At 38.0% G+C, this 18,906-nt stretch overlaps 1 protein-coding gene across 1 annotated transcript in view; it reads left to right on the forward strand.

The window, feature by feature from the left end:
• Positions 1 to 18,906, forward strand: part of LOC145996321 (neprilysin-1-like) — a 201,206-nt gene that overhangs the window by 161,652 nt on the left and 20,648 nt on the right. The window contains exons 9-14 of the mRNA XM_083132753.1: positions 2,588 to 2,686; positions 3,030 to 3,107; positions 5,017 to 5,120; positions 6,250 to 6,311; positions 8,472 to 8,523; positions 9,878 to 9,945. Coding sequence (XP_082988879.1) covers positions 2,588 to 2,686; positions 3,030 to 3,107; positions 5,017 to 5,120; positions 6,250 to 6,311; positions 8,472 to 8,523; positions 9,878 to 9,945 — 463 coding nt within the window. The remainder of the gene's footprint in view (positions 1 to 2,587; positions 2,687 to 3,029; positions 3,108 to 5,016; positions 5,121 to 6,249; positions 6,312 to 8,471; positions 8,524 to 9,877; positions 9,946 to 18,906) is intronic.

Raw genomic sequence — 18,906 nt, forward strand, 5'->3', positions numbered from 1 at the left:
ATCGAAATGAACGCACGGTATATAGTGTGTGTGTGGGGGGGGGGGGGGGGGTATAGGAGAAAGTGGGTAGAGATATATTTGCTCAATTGGTTACGAAATGTTGAAGAACAGCATTTTCTAACCTATATGTATGCAACCACATGACAAATATTTTCAGTTGACACTGACATTTGTTTCTGTCAGAGAGCGAAAAAAAATTGTATGATACGGGTAGTGTGCATAATGCAAACAATTCAAATAGCCTACGAAAAGCAACATATGTGTGTGGGGTTGGTAGATGAGGGTTCACATCCACTTTGCAAAGTCCCTGACTTTTCCAGGTATTTTACATAACTGTGTAATGATTTAACATGCTAAAAAATAAGAGTTACACTTCAACTTTGTAAGTCAAATGAATCACTTTTGTTAAACATTTTTGAAAATAAATTAAAAATAAAATGAAAGAACCTTTTTATAAGCTATATATTACCCAAAAAGGAAGACTGTTGGGAAGATAAAATGAAACGTGTTTCCAGTACAAATTCTGCCAAGCAAAAATAATTTAATTCCCCTGACTTTTCCAGGTTTTGAAAGATTTTTTAGAAATAATTTGTTTCCAATCACCTCAGTCCTAGCCTTGTTTTCCTGACTCCTCCACTTGTCCAGGACTTTGGAGTCAGTTCGAACCCTGTAAATAAATTATCTGAAGGGAACGGCTAAGTGAACCCCCTGGCAGTGTGTCTGCTGGCATAATATTGTTTCTATGGTGTATTTTCGCTTTTAGAATCTTATTCGACAGTAAAAACAAATGGCAGTGGCAGCCAAGAAGCTATTAAATGGGGTTGCATACATGTGGGATAGAAAATGCCATTTTCAACGGCTCGTAGGATCGAATTTTTTGGCCTTGATGTCTTCTGCACACTGTGAAAGTTGTCTGTTGTACGGTCACACCACTCTGTATTTTTGTACAAGAGAATTACAAGTAGAAAAGATGAAAAGTTGCAGTAAAACAAATTCTGATTGACAGAATTTCGTAAATAATAACGTACTTAATTTCTTGAGTGTTTTGGACAAATAACAATATATGTTAAAAGTACTTCAGGCAATTTTTCGCCCCAAAAATCTAGCAACGATTCTGCTGTGAAGTGGATTTTCCTATTTACATAATATTAATTAACCCTAAGTCATTGAGTGGCAGAATGGACATCAGTTGCAGAAAACCCCTGACGGAGAAATAAAACAAAGTTTTTTATCCTTCTGCTCAGTGGGGGCGAAAAGGGATCACAGACCTTGCAGTGCGGGTGCCCCTTATATGGTTGAATTTGTATTGCAGTCATTGAGAAACTTTTCTTCCATAATGTAAAGAGTATAGAAAATTCCCCTCTATTCTAATTATGTGAAACATTTGTGCCACTGTAATAGAAGAAACCATTCAGTAATGAAGGGGTTCCTACTTGTCGAGTGTCAAACGACTGTTTTTGACTCATAAAGAGTTCAGACAATTTTAATAATGTCCACAGAATTCTTACAGAAAGTCCTACATAACCAGTACAATGTCTGTAGTGGTGCAAGGGCCTTTCTTCGCTTATAGCAAGTAATGTCCGAGCAGAGGCGAAAAAGTCGGGACATGGATTAAAAGGAATGGACTGTCCCAACTAAATCGGAACGTCTGATAGCCTTGCATCAATGGTTATAGAACTAAAATAGCCCAATATTGCAGACTGCAGACTTCTAGAGCCTACCTCTGTCCAGAAACAACCTATTCATTTCTGCAAGGACAAAATCGAAATTCATGGGTAGTAATTTTTGTAGGTTTTTATACGTTCAAATTAAAAAAAATATATATGATGGCTCGAGGCAGGGGCATGACCCCCCCCCCTTGGGTACGGGTCTGCTGTACATATAAATGCATTGTCCTCATACTATAGAAATGAATGCCTCCAAAAAAGAGTGTTTAACTTGTCCTATCCAGTGCAGTTTGGTATCGTTGCTATTGATGTGCTGCTTGGTGCTGTGAAAGGAACATGTTCCAACTTGTTTTGCTATGGAAGAGGTAATTGAAAAATACGTCGATGTACCCTTCATATTTGTATGTCTAATTGTCAGTATGAAGGGTATTAAATCATAGACTCACTTTCTAGACTAAATAAAATCTATTTTGTCAAGAATCAAAGACCCTCATCGATTACAAAGCGATATTGATTTGGCAACAAAAATATAGAAGCCTATTGCTGAAATGCATACTTCAGAATGTTATGTACAATACTAATAATAACAATAAATCAACCTTTTTGGAGCACGTGTGTTTTTGCCTGAAGAGTTGATTTTGCAACAATCCCTTGTCACTTTTACAACTAACAGAATGCAAAACGGAAGGAAAAAAAAGGAGAAAATATTGTTTCAAAGGATAATAATAAATTTGGAATGAAATTGGTTTATTCTTATTAGTTTATAATAATTATTATTGCATAGTAATAATCATAACTATGCTAATAATAATAATTATAATTGTTTTTATTTCTACTAATCAAATTTCATCAATAGTCTACTGACATCCATGCTGATACATAAGTATAATACGTAGTAAGTTAATGCTATTGTGTTTCAGACAATGGAGATGGTGAAATACTTAAAAACTGCTTTCAAAGAAGTGATAAGTGGGGAAGACTGGCTTGATGATGTCAAGAAGAAGGATGTGATTGAAAAGGTAATGGGCTGATTGCTGTGTTAGACATACTACCTTACATTGCATGAAAATTATAAACCCTCTATAAATATTCTATGCTTCCAAGATATTTTGTTATTTCTAGTCAATATTTCACAAACCTAGATGGAGCTCTAACCTTCTTAATTCCTAATTGTTTAATATTTCTTTAATAAATGATATTTGAATTCCAAACTCAGTATCTTTCCATGAATATTGGTATTGTCTGAATTCAAGGAATAATTTAAATTCATGTGTTTAACATTCTTGGTAACAATTTAAGAACCTCTTATGTTGATCTGTTTTGTCTGTTTCTGCAAAATTCTACTACATTTATTTTTTTCAGTTAGATTCCATGGGAAACAAGATTGGCTATCCCAAATATATCAGTGATCCAGTAGCTCTTTCAGCAGAATATAAAGGGGTAAGTATTAATACCAATAAAAATATTGTTTGTGACAGATTGTTAAGAACTGTTAAAGATAAGCAACTAATTAGCTAAAACAAGCTATGCCTTTTATAGTGAGGTGACCGTCATTTGTTTTATTTACGTTTTCACAAAGCAAAATTGGGGATTTTGTTTCTGTTTAATATTTATTCAAGTTCAAAATCAAATTATTCAACACATTGCAACACAACAATATAATTAGAAAATCATTAATTAATGAACTACAGAGCATTCCCTGACATTCGCTACGAGACTCGGCGGCAAGCGGCCCGGCGTCAGCGCTTGTCTTTCCCGGTGAACGGGGTCAGCGACAGTCGCACGCTACAGTCTGTTTTTTCGCTCTCCCTGCCTTCGCTCTCTTTCCCTTTCTGTTGACGTTGCAGACTGACGCCAGTATAATCCTCTTTCGGAAGTTGTGTTGTGTCGTGTCCGTGTGTTGAAGATTGTGGCTTAATATGGCACCACAAAAGTTTACATTACAACAAAGGGTTTATCTTGTCGAGTGTTACTTCAGGAAGAGGAATTGTGGAGAAGTGCGTCGACGTTTTGCAACGAAATATTCTGGTGTTCCAGTTCCACATAGGACCACTATATTAAACCTCGTAAGAAAGTTTAGAGTAACAGGGTCAGTTCTGAATAAAAGTAGAAAGAAAAACCCACGTATATTTACTGAGGAAAAACTCGATGAGCTAGGACAAAGGTTAGAACAGTCTCCTCGGAAATCTATCCGCCGCCTCTCACAAGAAACGGGTGTTTCAAAAACCACAGCATTTAAAGCCGCTAAAATTCTTAAATGTAAAAATAAAAAATAAAGAAAAATAAATCTAAAAAATAAAGTATATAAAGACAATCCGCACACCATCCGTGAGTTAAAAGAGAGTATTGTACGAAAAATCGGGAGAATTACAGTAGACGAACTTGCACGTGTAAATGCCAATTTCCTTCGGAGATGCCAGGAATGTGTTGCAGCAGAGGGACATCATTTTCAACACCTTCTGTAGTCAAGGTTATGAAATATCACAATATGAAAACTGTAATTTTTAATAGCCGAATCTAGCGACTGTCGCGACCCCGTTCACCGGGAAATACAAGCTCTGACGCCGGGCCGCTTGCCGCCGAGTCTCGTAGCGAATGTCAGGGAATGCTCTACTATAATCTCGGTTATTCTCATAAAGTGTCCCTTACTAATGTACAGCGTGAGTCACAAGTATGGCTACATGTTTGAAGTAAATGTAGTGTGTTACTGTACAATGTACAGGGAACTTGGTGAGTGGTATATTAAAATTGAAACTTCAATATATCGTTTCAGATAATTGTCACACGTCCGAGCTTACGTCATTAGCTATGATAGCACTGAACACGTGTTGACAGTTGCAGCATGAGCGATTGCATACCAGAATGATTGTGAGACTGGCGAGGCATGATTTTAATGTAACATTGCCATCGACTGTGGGAAAGTGTAGAAAACGAATGTTTATATCAAATTGTTGTTTAGTTCAAGTCCATTGCTATTACACGGCTCTCATGATCATTCTGGTATGCAATCGCCCAGGCTGCAACTGTATCTTGCTGTTGCATGTTCAGCGCCATCTTGGCTAATGACGTAAGCTCGGGTGCGTGACTCTTATCTCAAATGAAGTTTCAAGTTTAATATACTATTCACCATTTTCCTCTAGATTGTACAGTAACACACTACATTTAATTCAAACGTGTAGCCATATTTCTGACTCACCCTGTATATTCCATAGACATTACATTTATTAGTGTGATAATTGAACATAATTTCTTGGAAGAATCATTACTCTCGCTGATGATTTTCTTGTAAGGACTGAGCAATAAATTCAAAAGTATATTTAATATAATGCGCTTGCATATTTCTTTTCAGCTAGAACTTTCCGATGGTAATTTTCTGCAAAATATGCTGACCTTGAAAAAGCATGAAGTGTCTAAAGAACTGAACAAGCTGAACCGACCAGTGGACAAAGCAAAGTAAATATATTAATGTTTTTACAATAATTATATTTTACATTCTATATTTGCCTCCATGCCCAACTTAACTTCAAATATATTTGCAGTGTCAATTTCAAAATAGAACATTAAACAATACGTTTGTAACAACTGGTATGCTATCCTTTTCTAATAGTTCCACTGGTGGACAATTTGGCCTAGCTTTTGCAAAAAAGAAAAAGAATCGGAGCTGTGAAATGAGACTATAAATACGGTAATGAATCATGAAAATACAAACCATAGTCCCCCATATAGTCATGTCATCCCCCCTTCTTTACATAATTAGTTAGAATACTACTGAATTGTTTATTAACAACCATGGAAAAAGATAGAAAATAACCATACCAAATCGAATATGTGGTCTTAATAATATTATGTTTCGATATCTTGTGGTATCAGACATTTTATACTTAATCTATGTTGTTGAAGAAACAGTTTTTTTAGAACAGCATTTCTCAAACTGTACTTGGACCTCCTCGATATCAAAATAGTAACATCGTCACATTGTAATCAAGGGTTTGATACCAAGTGGAGGCACGTGCTGGTTCGGACCCCACTTTGAACCATTGGTCCAGTTCCGATTAACCTTTCTGTGCATAAAGTTGACTTCAAAACAAACTCAATCAATCAATCAAACACATGTTTCATATCGCCCCAAGGGATCCTAGGCCATTTGCCAAAGGGTACAGTGTTTAGTATTAGTTATTGAAGTATGAATAGTGCATACAATTTGTTTATGGTGTATTCTCATTTCCAAGGATATTTTCTGGTTTAGGTTAAAATGCAAAAGTTGGGGATTTTAGCCCTAGAATTTGAACTAGCTGAGGAAGATGTTCCTTTGATTTAACATGGTGGCAATGAGACAGCTGAGGTATGCTTCCACTTCAAGCACTGCTCTCAATTCAATATTTCAAAGCTTAATATAGTAGCAATAATCATACCAATGGTACCAAAGGTCTTACAGTAGAACTAAATATGTTATTGCATGAATCAAGAAGGACTGCCGGGTCCTTGGTAGTTAAATGAGTGAGAAAAGTTGACATAAGGATTGTTTTATATTACTTAGGATTGTTTTATATAACTTATGATTACTCTTAACACTTTCTTCCAGGGAATGGTTCATTCAGCCATTGGTCGTTAACGCATTTCATAACCCTACTACCAACGAGATTAGTAAGTATGATTCAGTAAATAAACATTTCCTTTTTTATTTATTTTAATGCATTCTGTAAACATAATTTCACAATACTATTATGATGGCGAATTGAATGGTAACAGATGAACACGTTCAACTCTAGAGGAATGATTGATAATAAATACACTTTATCTTGAGAAAAAAAGTGGTAAACTTAAAGACATTTTGAGACTTGTTCTTGGGATTTTTCAACTGATCTTGATCCCGTATTAATAAAAACAGGACCATTATGCTAATACTCAGATCTAACGCAGGAATAATTACTTTTGGAGACACTGCTGTAATAGTAATCCTTTGGATAGAGTAAATTACGTTAAATAGTTACAAAGAACTTTAAAAAATATTTATATTTATATAACTTATGGAAGTATCCCCTCCACCCATATTGCAACTAACAAACAGGTGAATGAAATATATCATTTAATGATTAGAGTTGCATTGTTTGCTGATTTTAGCTTCCAAGTTAATATAAAGTTGTAATACAGCGTTGGTTATTTGATTTCTTACAAGTCGTTAAGTCAATTCACATGATGGTTGATGTTATTGTCTTATAATCAGGTAGTGTCGGCGGCAATTAGGAGAGAAGGGCATTTGTCACCTTTTTACCCCTGTATACCCTCTTAATGCTAAACCTTGTCTATCAAGAGAAAGTAAACTTTCCTTTCCCCTCCCCCCGAAAGCCATTACACTGCATATAACATTAAAATATGCAGCCTATTTGTCAATTCATAATGTAGCTTATTTGACAGTGTATAAGGTTTTGAAAAATTGCATAACATTATTATGATTATTTCTTAAAGAAGTTCACTTCGTTAATATTTATTAATTTCCAAACAAAGACATATGTAGGTATGTATGTACTGGTACTACATAACATAATATCTGCCCAGTGGAATTATCACCAAGGTACGATGAAAGTAGTTGATCAGGTTATGGAGCTGTCCAAATGTTCCATCCTAGAAGAGCAGCTTGAATTCTGGGTCTATGACAAAAAGAGGATTCTGGAACAATTTGTGGTACCAAGTTTCTTATTTCAGTGATCGAATAGCTTGTTTAGGTACATTGGAGATATAACTGGAATAAATAGGAAAGTTCATTTTTGAAAAACCACCATATTACCTATTGAGGGTCCATACATTATACTTTGCCAAGTAAATTGTCTGTTTTAAAATTCACGTGATACTTGGAGACCGGAACTCTACTTAAAACTGTAAGTCTGGTTCTATTTAAACATAGAAATATATTATTCACACTGAGATTTAACCCAGGACTCCATGATTATAATCATAGAATTTGATCACTATGTGGTGCCATAAATTCATATGCCAATATAATATTATTAACCGTAGAATGCTAAGGCTTCGTCAAATTGACGATGCGTAAATACAAAAAGGTATACCCCACCCTTTCTTACCACATGATGTGCTTGGCAATCTCAGTACGTTTAATTGGTCTTGAACTGTGGAGAGAGTGATACTGTCTGGGTTGAATTGCTGTCCAGTTGACAAATTATTTGATATTATTCTATCTGCGTAGTCCTTCTGACGAAGCATTAGCTTTAACGTAAGCAAATCTGCCACATCTATTTTTTTTCACAAGGAAAAAAATCAATTGTGTTATGCAAAACGAAGCTATAAATGTGATTTTGCTGCTTTAGACAACTCATGGCACAGCATCCATCTATAAAACCTCCAAATAACCTGTGATATCCATGAAAGGAAAATGTTTTTCAGCCATTGTTCCAAAGGAATATGTGGAGAATACCAAACAAATTGCTGTTTTAAATGTAACTATGAACATTAAATCATGTCAAAACTTTTTTGTTTATCAGTTACTATCAGAAACACATTTATGTTACTAGCCAATTTAGTTGCCAATGAAACTCTTCCTGTAAAGCAAAAGAGTAAGGTAGTCAAAATGACTATGCCTTATCTTTAGCGTTCCTTATTTTCCAACTTAGCTCTCTAGGGTTAATTGAGTACATAACTTATGTGGTATGAATTTTTAAGAACCATTATTTCAACTTCAAACATTCATCATGAGCTGATCTTTGGTGTGTAATGTGGTGTGATGATACAATTTACAATATAAGTTATTATTTTTACAAATCCATTGATTTTGAACTTTTCTCCTTTCAGTATTTCCTTTAGGCATATTACGCCATCCGATGTTCGATCCTAGCTACCCTATGTAAGTATTGAAGACATCATTTTAAATAACATTGTATTTATTTTTGGGGCAATGAAAGACATGGTAGCCAATTTCTTTTTTTTTTGTGTTCTGTTAATTTTTATTTGTTTATTGTTATTTAGTGTTGCTTTTCTGCCACTTTTGGCTAATCGCGACAATTGGGATGAGTGAACCTGGGAATTTCTATTACGAGATCGAAAGTCGACCACTTAACACACTTGATCACTTAATTATGCTAGCCACCGCCATTTGTTGGTACATGATAGCCACTTTCTCTCTAATACTTGCAATATCTCGTGTACTTAATGTCGTGAACTCTGAATACCATGACAATAACACTATATATATGTAAACACCAAAATTAAGGTTTTTCAATGTAACCCCGCTGCAACTCATTAAGTAATAATGATAATAGTGGATTTCAGTGAAACAATAATTGATCGTTATGATTAACCCTTAGAAGACCAGTCTGTTTTTCGAGGTATTAGCATCAAATATGAGCATGTTTTCAGTGTGAAATTTGAAATTATGCAGTGCTTTAAATAAAACGTAATATCTTAGAAACTATGAATCGTACAGTTACAGACCATACCTCACTTTGTTCAATATAGATCAGACTAAAAGAAAATGCAATATCAGTTAGAAGAAGTTAGACTAAAGTTGAACTTTAGCCAGTCTTCATCAGAAGCACCATTCTCTTCCTCCCTCTCTTGCAGTAATTTATTACTCAGCTGTGAAACGGAAACTAGATATTTGTCTGCAGGTACAAACAGATCGTCTGGCACTTAAAAGGCACATCTTTCGACAAGATATTTGAAGGAATGAATTCATACTCTTACATCCATTAAAAAAAAAGTAAGTATTTAATATGGGGCTACCTCTGCATCACACAGCCACTATCAAATTACTAGTGACACACTTCAAGGGTCATGTAGCAATAAAAACATGGTTTCTGAGACAACATCGGAACTACTACTCCCTGAATCTCACTTGGTATTCTAAGGGTACAGACATTTGGAAAAGGAGCCTTTTCCCATCAGGTGTAGCAACATGGTGTTTTCCACACTTCAACTTGAATATAATATTGTAAGGGATTTAGAATGCATAGAAATGATACTTTATCTGAATGTTATACATGATCAGAAATTTCGTTAAAGGACATTTTATCCGAATTAATAAGAAATTCATGATTGGTACACTTGCTTCTCATAAACAATAAAAGTTAATGAATTGGATTTGGTTGTAAATCATGATATCCTGTGCTTTTTCCAGCTGGAGTATACTGTGTAGTACTTGTATTTTGTTAATGGCAAAATTTATACTTCTCCTTATTTAGGATTTTAATTTTTTCCAGGTACCTGAATTTTGCTAATATCGGGATCGTCATTGGACATGAAATAACTCACGGTTTTGACAATCATGGTAAGTAGCTAGCTATACTATGCAAATGATCAAATTAGAATATAATGTATGATTTTATCGAAAAAATAACTATATTTATGGATGAAAACATGTGTTTATGTTTTACAGTGCTAGAAACTTAAATAGTTAGGAATTTCTATCTTAAATTAATTTGCACTTTAGTCTGCAATGGTATGTGTTATGTTCATGCGATTTTACACAATGTTGACTTTGCATGCCTGGTTTAGTTGACATACAATTTTATATTGGGCTTTTGATACTTCATCGCTTGTTCTCAGTACCATCTAACCAAAAGGTACGTAGAGAAGTGGAATATATTGTGTGTGGTTTCAAAGCATGGCAGTCACATTTATTATAGCCTTAATTTTCGCAAGGGGTATTTAATTGATTGATTTGGTTTATTTTACTTCGCTTTTCTGCCACTTTTGGCTAATCACGAAGATGAGAATGTGTGATGGTATGATGAAATTGATGAAAGGATACACATAAAGAACGCTCATGCCCAGGTCGAGATTCGAATCCGGGACTCCTGGCGCCATAGCAAGCTGTGATAAACATTCCGCTATATAATCTGGCAATTGTGAAAAAAACTACTACACCCTGGGTACTTAATCGACATGTTGCTAACAGCTGGCGAATGAGTGACTACTGGGGAAAAAATTCATGCCCAAAATTCCCATACCCACAGAAAGAAGCAGTCATTGGAGCACACGTCATGAAGAAATTTGGAAATTATCGTTTAAATCGAAGAGGATTACTCAAAAAAATGGTAACACACTTAGCGTAAAAATTACGGAAAAAACTTCCTCGTTTCATAAGCTGTCCAAAAATATACAAAATCTGAATAAAAAGCAGAGAAGGCGCGTTGTAGACCTCTTTGTAAAGTGAAAAAAAGTTGTCGGTTGTGAGAAATAAAGGAACGGAAATGAGTGAAGTGATACTGTTATTTACCATTCTAATGATTCCAGGTTGTCAGAATTAACTGTTACGAAAACTACAAATCTTAACAGCTGGTCAACACATCAAGGACACCATCACATCACGAGTTAAGAGAACAAATGTCCGTAAAAACCTGCGTGCCTGCATTCGTAACGGAGGTGCCCACTTTGAGCAAGACGTGTAATGTTCTTTAATTGTATTGTTCATTGATTCCATTCACATGAAGATGAATGAAGTATTATTTCTTGTACACAAATGTGAATGTTAGCAACATTTTTACCTTGTTGGATAGCAGATGTCACAAGGAAGTAATTTAAGTAATTTGTACGCTTCGTGTCATACCATTTTTCTTATTAATACGTTGCCAAGTAAACTAAGAGTGCATTCTTTTATCATCACTTGTAAGTTTAGACCTACCCGTTACTTACATGTGATTGTTATTTGGGGAAAACTTTTTTTTCAACGAACCACTTATATGTTAGCTATCAGAAAACGCTGAAATAAGTTCCATACAATGAGCAGTTTTTTCTCAATTCATCTTTTTATGTGGAAAATTGTCATTTTTAAAAAAAACAATAGAAACTCGATTATCTCGAAAACTATTATACTAATTTTCGGACGGGGTATCATATGGTCAAATTTATTGCAAATTGTCTCTACTTTAACCCCTTTCAGGGAATACATCTAATTACCAGTCACCCTTTATATATATATATATATATATATATATATATATCGTACCAGAATGATCGTGAGAAACGTGTGCACAGCAATGGACTTAAACTAAACAACAATTTGATGCAATTAGTCTCTTTCTCCACTTTCGGACAGTTGACGGCAACAATGTTACTTTAAAATCACGTCTCGCCAGTCTCACGATCATTCCGGTATGCAATCACCCACAATGCAACTGTAACTTGCTGCTGCATGTTCAGCGCCATCTTGGCTGATGACGTAAGCTCGGGCTCGTGACTTCTTGTCTGAAATGATAAAATGAAGTTTCAAGTACACTACATTTACTTCAAACGGGTAGGCATATTTCTGACTCACCCTGTATGGAAACCTAACGTAGCAACCTCCTTAATATGGGCAGTAATAGAGATCACAGAACTACAAGTTTATAGATTTATCTTCAGGTCTCAAATCAATATTTCATCTCGGTAATTACCATAATGGCTGCACAGTCAGAGTACTGCATAGTGAAGTTAGCCCTCAATACGGTTTTCCACAAGAGTTTCAGATTTATCGTCCAGAACGTAGAGCTCTTTTCTGAGGGAAATGTATGCAAATACCTTTCCAGCGTACCTCAAAACTCTGCTCCTCTTTCCTCCCTCTCTGCACCCCTTTGCCTAATGTAATAAGAAAGGGCCACTTTGGGGGATGCTTGTAAAGAAAAATATTGAAAAAAAAAACTCTCAGACGACTTGTTGCTGTTGAAAAAGTTTCCCCACTTCGTGGCTAACTTCACTCTTTTTGAGTAAGTTCGGCTTCCTTCAGGAATCTTTGGAAGGGAGTTTTCCCCTCCCCTTCTCCCCTTGTCTTTCTCGCTCGTAGAAGTCTCTGACCCACTCTTAGGGGAACACGGGGTTTGGGGGCGACGTCTTGCTCTATATAACTCGACCCAATTCTCCGTCGCCCTTCTTCCCCTAAAGCAGACCGCCTGCAACGTTTATCAGCTTTTCTCCTTTACGCCGTGATATTTTTTTATTGTCACGTTAACCAGGACATTTTAAGCAGGGCCATCGGTTAAGAAACTTGGAAGAAAATTTTAAATAAACTTAACTAAAGTCCACGGTACAACAGCCCTATGAGGCTGTTTTTTCCATTGTGGAACGTGTGGTCAGCTCATCGAGTCCCATCGCCGCTTTTTTCGGTCTTTTGTGACCGGTGTCCGCTACTTCTTGTCAAGTAGCTCCACAATTGTCCTCACGATGCTGGGTTAACCCCGAAATTTTGTGGCTCTCACCGCAAATCGAATACGGGACGCTGGCACCAAAGCGCTGCGGTAAACCAAAATTTTAAATAAACATCCAAATTATTTTTTTAAGACTTTGCATGTACACACAGAGAACTAAATGCATCATATCGATTGATGCACCATAATGCATCGATTGATGCACTAAAGTGTGTTTTGTAGCTTCTTCGAAGAATCAGATTCACATTTGATGCATTTTGGTGCGTTTTTGTATGTCGTGAAAGAAACACCAAAGTGCATCATTTGATTCGAGTGAGGATTTTTTTCAGTCGAGATGCACTTTAATGCATCCGTTGATGCATCTTGATGCATATTCCTGCACATTTTTGGATGATGCACTTAAACGTTTGGTCTGAGCTACAGACTTTATGTAACTCAGACGAAAGGTTTAAGTGCATCATCAAAAAAGATGCATGCTGGTGCATCAAAACGCATCAGCTGATGCATTAAAGTACATCTCGACTGAAAGAAATCCTCACTCGAATCAAATGATGCACTTTGGTGTTTCTTTCACGACATACAAAAATGCATCAAATGTGAATCTGATTCTTCGAAGAAGCTACAAAATACACACAAACATAAGTCATATGACCTACAACTTAATATACTACACTATGTGGAAGAAAGTCATTGGACACCACATGTCAGCGGATACCATCAGTTGTCTTGCAATCAATAGGAGTTCGGTCCGCCTTTGGCAGCGATAACAGCAGCCACTCGTCGTGGTAAACTGGCCACAAGGTCATGTAGTACACCGAGTGGGATATTCCGCCATTCCTCCTGCAGTACAGTCACCAACCCTGGAAGTGTAGAAGGGCAAGGCGATCGTGACCTCAATCGGCGCTCCAGTTCGTCCTATAGATGTTCGATAGGGTTGAGGTCAGGGCTCTGAGCAGGCCAATCCAGTCGGGTCACATTATTTTCTGCATACCACTCCATGGTAGCCCTGGAAAAATAACAAGGCGCGTTATCGTCCTGGAACACACATTCTTCGTTTCCATAGAAACGCCACAACGTGGGGAGCATGGAGTTGTCGAGAATGCCTTGGTAGGACGCAGACGTCATGTGGCCATACACCGGTACCACTGGACCCACGCCATGCCAACTGAAATAACCCCAGAACATGATGCCGCCACCACCATATTTCACTGTGGGCACTCCACGCTCGGGTAACAGACGTTCTCCAGGTAATCGCCATACCCACATTCTCCAATCTGATCGAAACAGTGTGAAGCATGATTCATGGCTCCATAGGACCTTCCGCCATTGCTCCACCGTCCAGTTTCTCCTCTCTTTACACCAGCGTAGTCTCTGCCGTTTATAGTCTTTTGTTAACAAGGGTTTGTGGGCAGCGGCTCGACCATGATAGCCAAGCGCATGGGCCTCCTTGCGAAGTGTCTTGGTCGAAACAGTCAAATTGGTCGCACTTTGAAACTCTTCTGGAATCGAATGCATCGGACAGGTCCTGTTTTTCCGAACCTCCCTCTTCAGCACTCTCCTGTCCGGGTCGTCCAATTTCGTGGGTCTTCCACTTCGTGGTGCATTGCTCCAGTGTCCCTTTTCCTTCCACTTCTTGATGACAAAGGCTACAGTTGATTTAGGGACCTGTCGGGCATCAGCTATGCTACGTATACTCATGCCTCCTATGGAGCAGCCTACTATGATCCCTCTTTCAAACATGCTGAGCTCTTTCCTGTCCGTCAATTTATCAGCGAATGATCTGAGAAGCCTGCTGCCGTATATATACCCGTCTGTACTCTCTTTTCCATGACGAGTCGTTTCAGAGTTGAAACCGGGGTGTTCATAACTTTCTTCCACATAGTGTAGTTTAAGAGCACAATGAAGCAATTTTAAGCACACTTGGAAGAAAAATGTGCTAGAAAACGGTAATTTGCGGGGAAATCATCGAAAAATCAAGGTTACCATTTATACAACGTAATTGGATTAACATTAAAGTGAGCATAATAACGCACAGTATTAATTCGACTTTGGCGAAACGCAGCAAATTGGCACTGATAGAACAATACTTTTATTATACGCCATGTGCATGATACACTAAGTAAACGATAGTTAACAAATTAAACAGTTGAACATTTTTGGGCCAGTCGCAATCGGATAGCCCTTGTAATCAAGGTTTAACTCCAGTGGGGGACACATTTCATTGCTTTGTATCTCACTTTAAACCTGAATGGCTATTCCCGGCCTTTTCATGTAGAAATTGGACTTGCACTTTGTAAAAAGTACTTAAAGTCAGTTTTGATAATCTTGTACGAGAGAAAGGCTACTGCAGAGCCATTCTTCTTTTACCCCACCGCCCACCTCCCTTCTCATGTAGTTCGGAGAGGTCAATAGAACAAGGGACCAATCTGTGTACGGCAAGAAAACTTCATTTGGTGGACCGACCACTTGGATGCCTGCCAGCAATATGACTGCCCTCCTTTTTGTACCCTTCGGCAATCAATAATCTGTCTTCTTCTCTTGTTTGTCTTCCTTTTCTGCTTCCTTTTTGTCCCCAATGTTCGTCTTCCGATGCCTCTTATCCAATAATCCCGGCTTGATGTCTTCAACCTGTCATTTGCCGAGATTCGCATCTGCTTTCGTTTTTCTTCTCTCCGCCTCTTCTCCGCCTTTTCCTTGCTACTTTGAAAGATATTGGATTGACGTTGTCTGGTTTAATACAGTAAACTTCGAAACACTTTGGCGTAGGAGGTGAACTTCAACACGTCAGTCACATTAAATCGTTGGTAATTAACGTTTAGCGACGACTCTTCTAACTTTCGAAGAACCGTTGATATTGCACATTCTTCCTTATACAGATTACTAGAGCCCGGATGTTTGGCAAAATGCCTCTTTTTATCTACTGCATATATTGATAAAAAATTTCCGGATATACGTTTCTTATGTTGTTTCGAATGTTTTGGAAGCCTTTTCATTTTGCCTATTTTGCCTATTTGGGACCCCACTGCCTATTTTTAATTATAATGCCTTTTTTTGCCTTTTTCAATGAAATTTGACATTTTTTTAAAAAAATGTGTATATAAATTATTTTTCTCCCAAAAAACGTTGTTGGCATTTATTTTTCTTCCGTTTATTATGTGAATAATTTTCTCCTTATTTAAGTAATATTGAACTCACGCTTGTTTCAACATTGCTGAAGGAGAAAAGTGTGAGAAAAAAATATTTCATGCTGAGTCAGGATATTGCCTTTCGGTTAACATTTCTTGTGCATGATTGACTGCTGAAGTGGACAGGTTGATTTCGAACACAAAGAAAATATTTCTGAAATCTCCCTCTCGAACCCGAAAATTCCAGGAAGTTGCGATTGAGCTTAGTTTACCTCAGCAACCAGTCTTGACGAGATAGGGAACCTGGATATCAGCAGCTATATATTATGCTAACAACCTTCAAAAAATCAGTGAGGTGATCCATGCTCTTCCAGAAAATGAAGCGGCTTCAATTCGTGAAGTGAAAAAACTCCTGTGCTATTCAAGTTTATTTTTGCACATTATGGTGCATTGCCAGTACAATTATAGCATCCATGAAAATCTTCGAGGAATCTATGCAGCAGATGATGGAAGTGCCAGGAGAAAAGGGGTCAGCTGTTGCGGAGAAGTGCAAACGGGTAGTGAGTGCAAATGAGGACTTGAAACAATTGAAAACAATTTGTGATATTCTTAAAGGTAAAAATGCTGTTACCGAAATGAGTCCAGCTACATTAGCTTGTTTTATGTATGCTCCAATAACTTCTGTCGAAGTAGAAAGATCATTTTCTATTATGAAAAACATTCTCTCTGACAGACGACTATCAATGAATGTTGAGAACTTAAAAAGCACCTTGTAGTTATGTGCAATCAAGACGGGGAAAATTGAAATGCTCTTCCCAATGTAGATTTTAACATTTTGCCAGAAATTATAGATAAAAGTAAGCGACTTCCAAATGTGCCTTTTTTCGGTTTATTTTGCCTATTTTCCACTTTATAAATGCCTTTTTGCCTGCCTATTTTAACGAAAATAAATGCCTGAACTTCCGGGCTCTACAGATTACATTCCCATCTGTGGCGAAGGCAGTGTTGCCAGATTGTTACAATGAAAATACGGAACAAAATAGCAATCACAACTTGAAAGTAAGGGACAGAATTGCAATATCACGGTACAAATCTTTAATACACATCTCTACTCACCTTTTCATCTGTAAAAGGAAAAAAATTACAGCGGTGCTTATTCTGCCGCTCGAATGCGTGCCCGTGTAGCAGTTGGAATCATAGCGCCAGCCGGCGAGATTAGATTTGAGTAACCCCTCAACCCAAACGCATATGTTTCCTTTAATTAAAATATTTCGCAATTTCAAATAATGTAATCGCATACTTTTATCACGGAACATGTTGGAAATGTTTTCTTTGTACTGCCACACATTGTTACGTTCCCGGTCTTTATCGCTAAATATAACAGGTGGCGCAAAAGTCATTATCCTATTTGAACTGACCTTTATTTTGACATCTTGTTGTTTATATCAGTAGTGTTTTGTCAGCTAAATAGAAGATACTAACGACATTTATTGTGTGCGAAAATGAATAAGTATACAGCACATACAGCCCGTAACCAAAAAAGTTCTTACCGATCTAGAGCAGTGATAAACAAAGAGCAATACAGTGGACGGTAACTACCTTTAGGTTTCGAAGTAATCTCCATCAGCATCCAACACCTTTTCCCAACGTTCCTGCAGCTGCACAATACCCTGGTGATAAAACTCGGCGGGCTTGGATGAAAAGACGTCCGTGAGTGCGTTCCGCAGGTCTCCCTCATTTGCGAAGGATCTCCCACGGAGGTGGTTGTCGAGGGAATGAAACAGGTGGTAATCTGTTGGTGCAAGGTCCGGTGAATATGGTGGATGGCACAGTGTCTCCCAACCAAGTTGCTGAAGGGTCTCCCGGGTCCTCTTTGCCACATGTGGCTTGGCATTGTCGTGCAGGAACAGCACACCCTTGCGATTCACCAATGCCGGCTCCTTCTTCCGTAATGCACGGTGCACCCTTTGCAACTGAAAAGAGTAGAGGTCAGCAGTGATGGTCTGACCAGGTGGAAGGAGCTCGTAATTCACCACTTGCCAATAATTCCACCATACAGAGAGCATAACCTTTCGTGGGTGCAGAGGTGGTCTTGAGGTGTGGGGAACAGGGTCACGTGGCGACAACCAATGTCTGGTACGCTTGGGAGTGTTATAGAGGACCCACCTTTCGTCACCAGTTAGCAAGCGATCAAATATGGGTGTGTTCAGGTGCCTAGTGAGCAAGGACAAACAGGCTATCACTCGTTGTTCCTTGCTGGCTGCCGACAATGTGTGGGGTTCCCACTTGCTTAGCTTGTATGACTTCCCTATCCCATGCAGGTGCAGTCCGACTGTTTCAGCGGAAACATGGAACCTTTCTGCAAGTTCATCACGCGTTAGACCACTGTCCTCCTCGATGGCTGCTTTCAGGGCCTCGTCATCCAACACATGTGGTCGTCCACTGCGAGGTTCATCCGAAAGGCTCACATCTCCCGAACGGAATTTCTGGAACCAATGCCTGGCAGTGCGTTCGTTCACGGCATTCTCCCCAAATGCCTAGCAAATGCGGCGACTTGATGCGGCAGCTGACAGGCCCACTTTAGGTCATACAACAAACACACGCGAACAAGCTGCTTCGATACCTCCATTTCTCTTCGACACTGGACGAGTTATGACTGCTGTGTGTGCGCAACGTGCCTATATTACTGACAGTCGATTGTCAGATTAACTCCCGATCGCTTGGCAGGCATGTGCGTAATTTCGTTTACTCTCTGTGAGCGCATGATTAATGGGACGTCAAAAACGGCAAGAACTTTTTTCGTTACCTTGTACTTACTATTACTCCATTTCGGAGAACACAAGACGTTTCAGCCTTCTATACTGCCACCTCATACGAGTTTTTTTATATATATAAAAAATATCTTAATCTTACATAGTAAGGATTCCTTAAAACTTCTGCTGATCTTAATTTTACACAACTGCATTCACAATAAACTTCTTG

Source organism: Lepisma saccharinum, chromosome 12 (assembly GCF_977018435.1).
Source record: "Lepisma saccharinum chromosome 12, izLepSacc3.1, whole genome shotgun sequence".
Taxonomy (NCBI): domain Eukaryota; kingdom Metazoa; phylum Arthropoda; class Insecta; order Zygentoma; family Lepismatidae; genus Lepisma; species Lepisma saccharinum.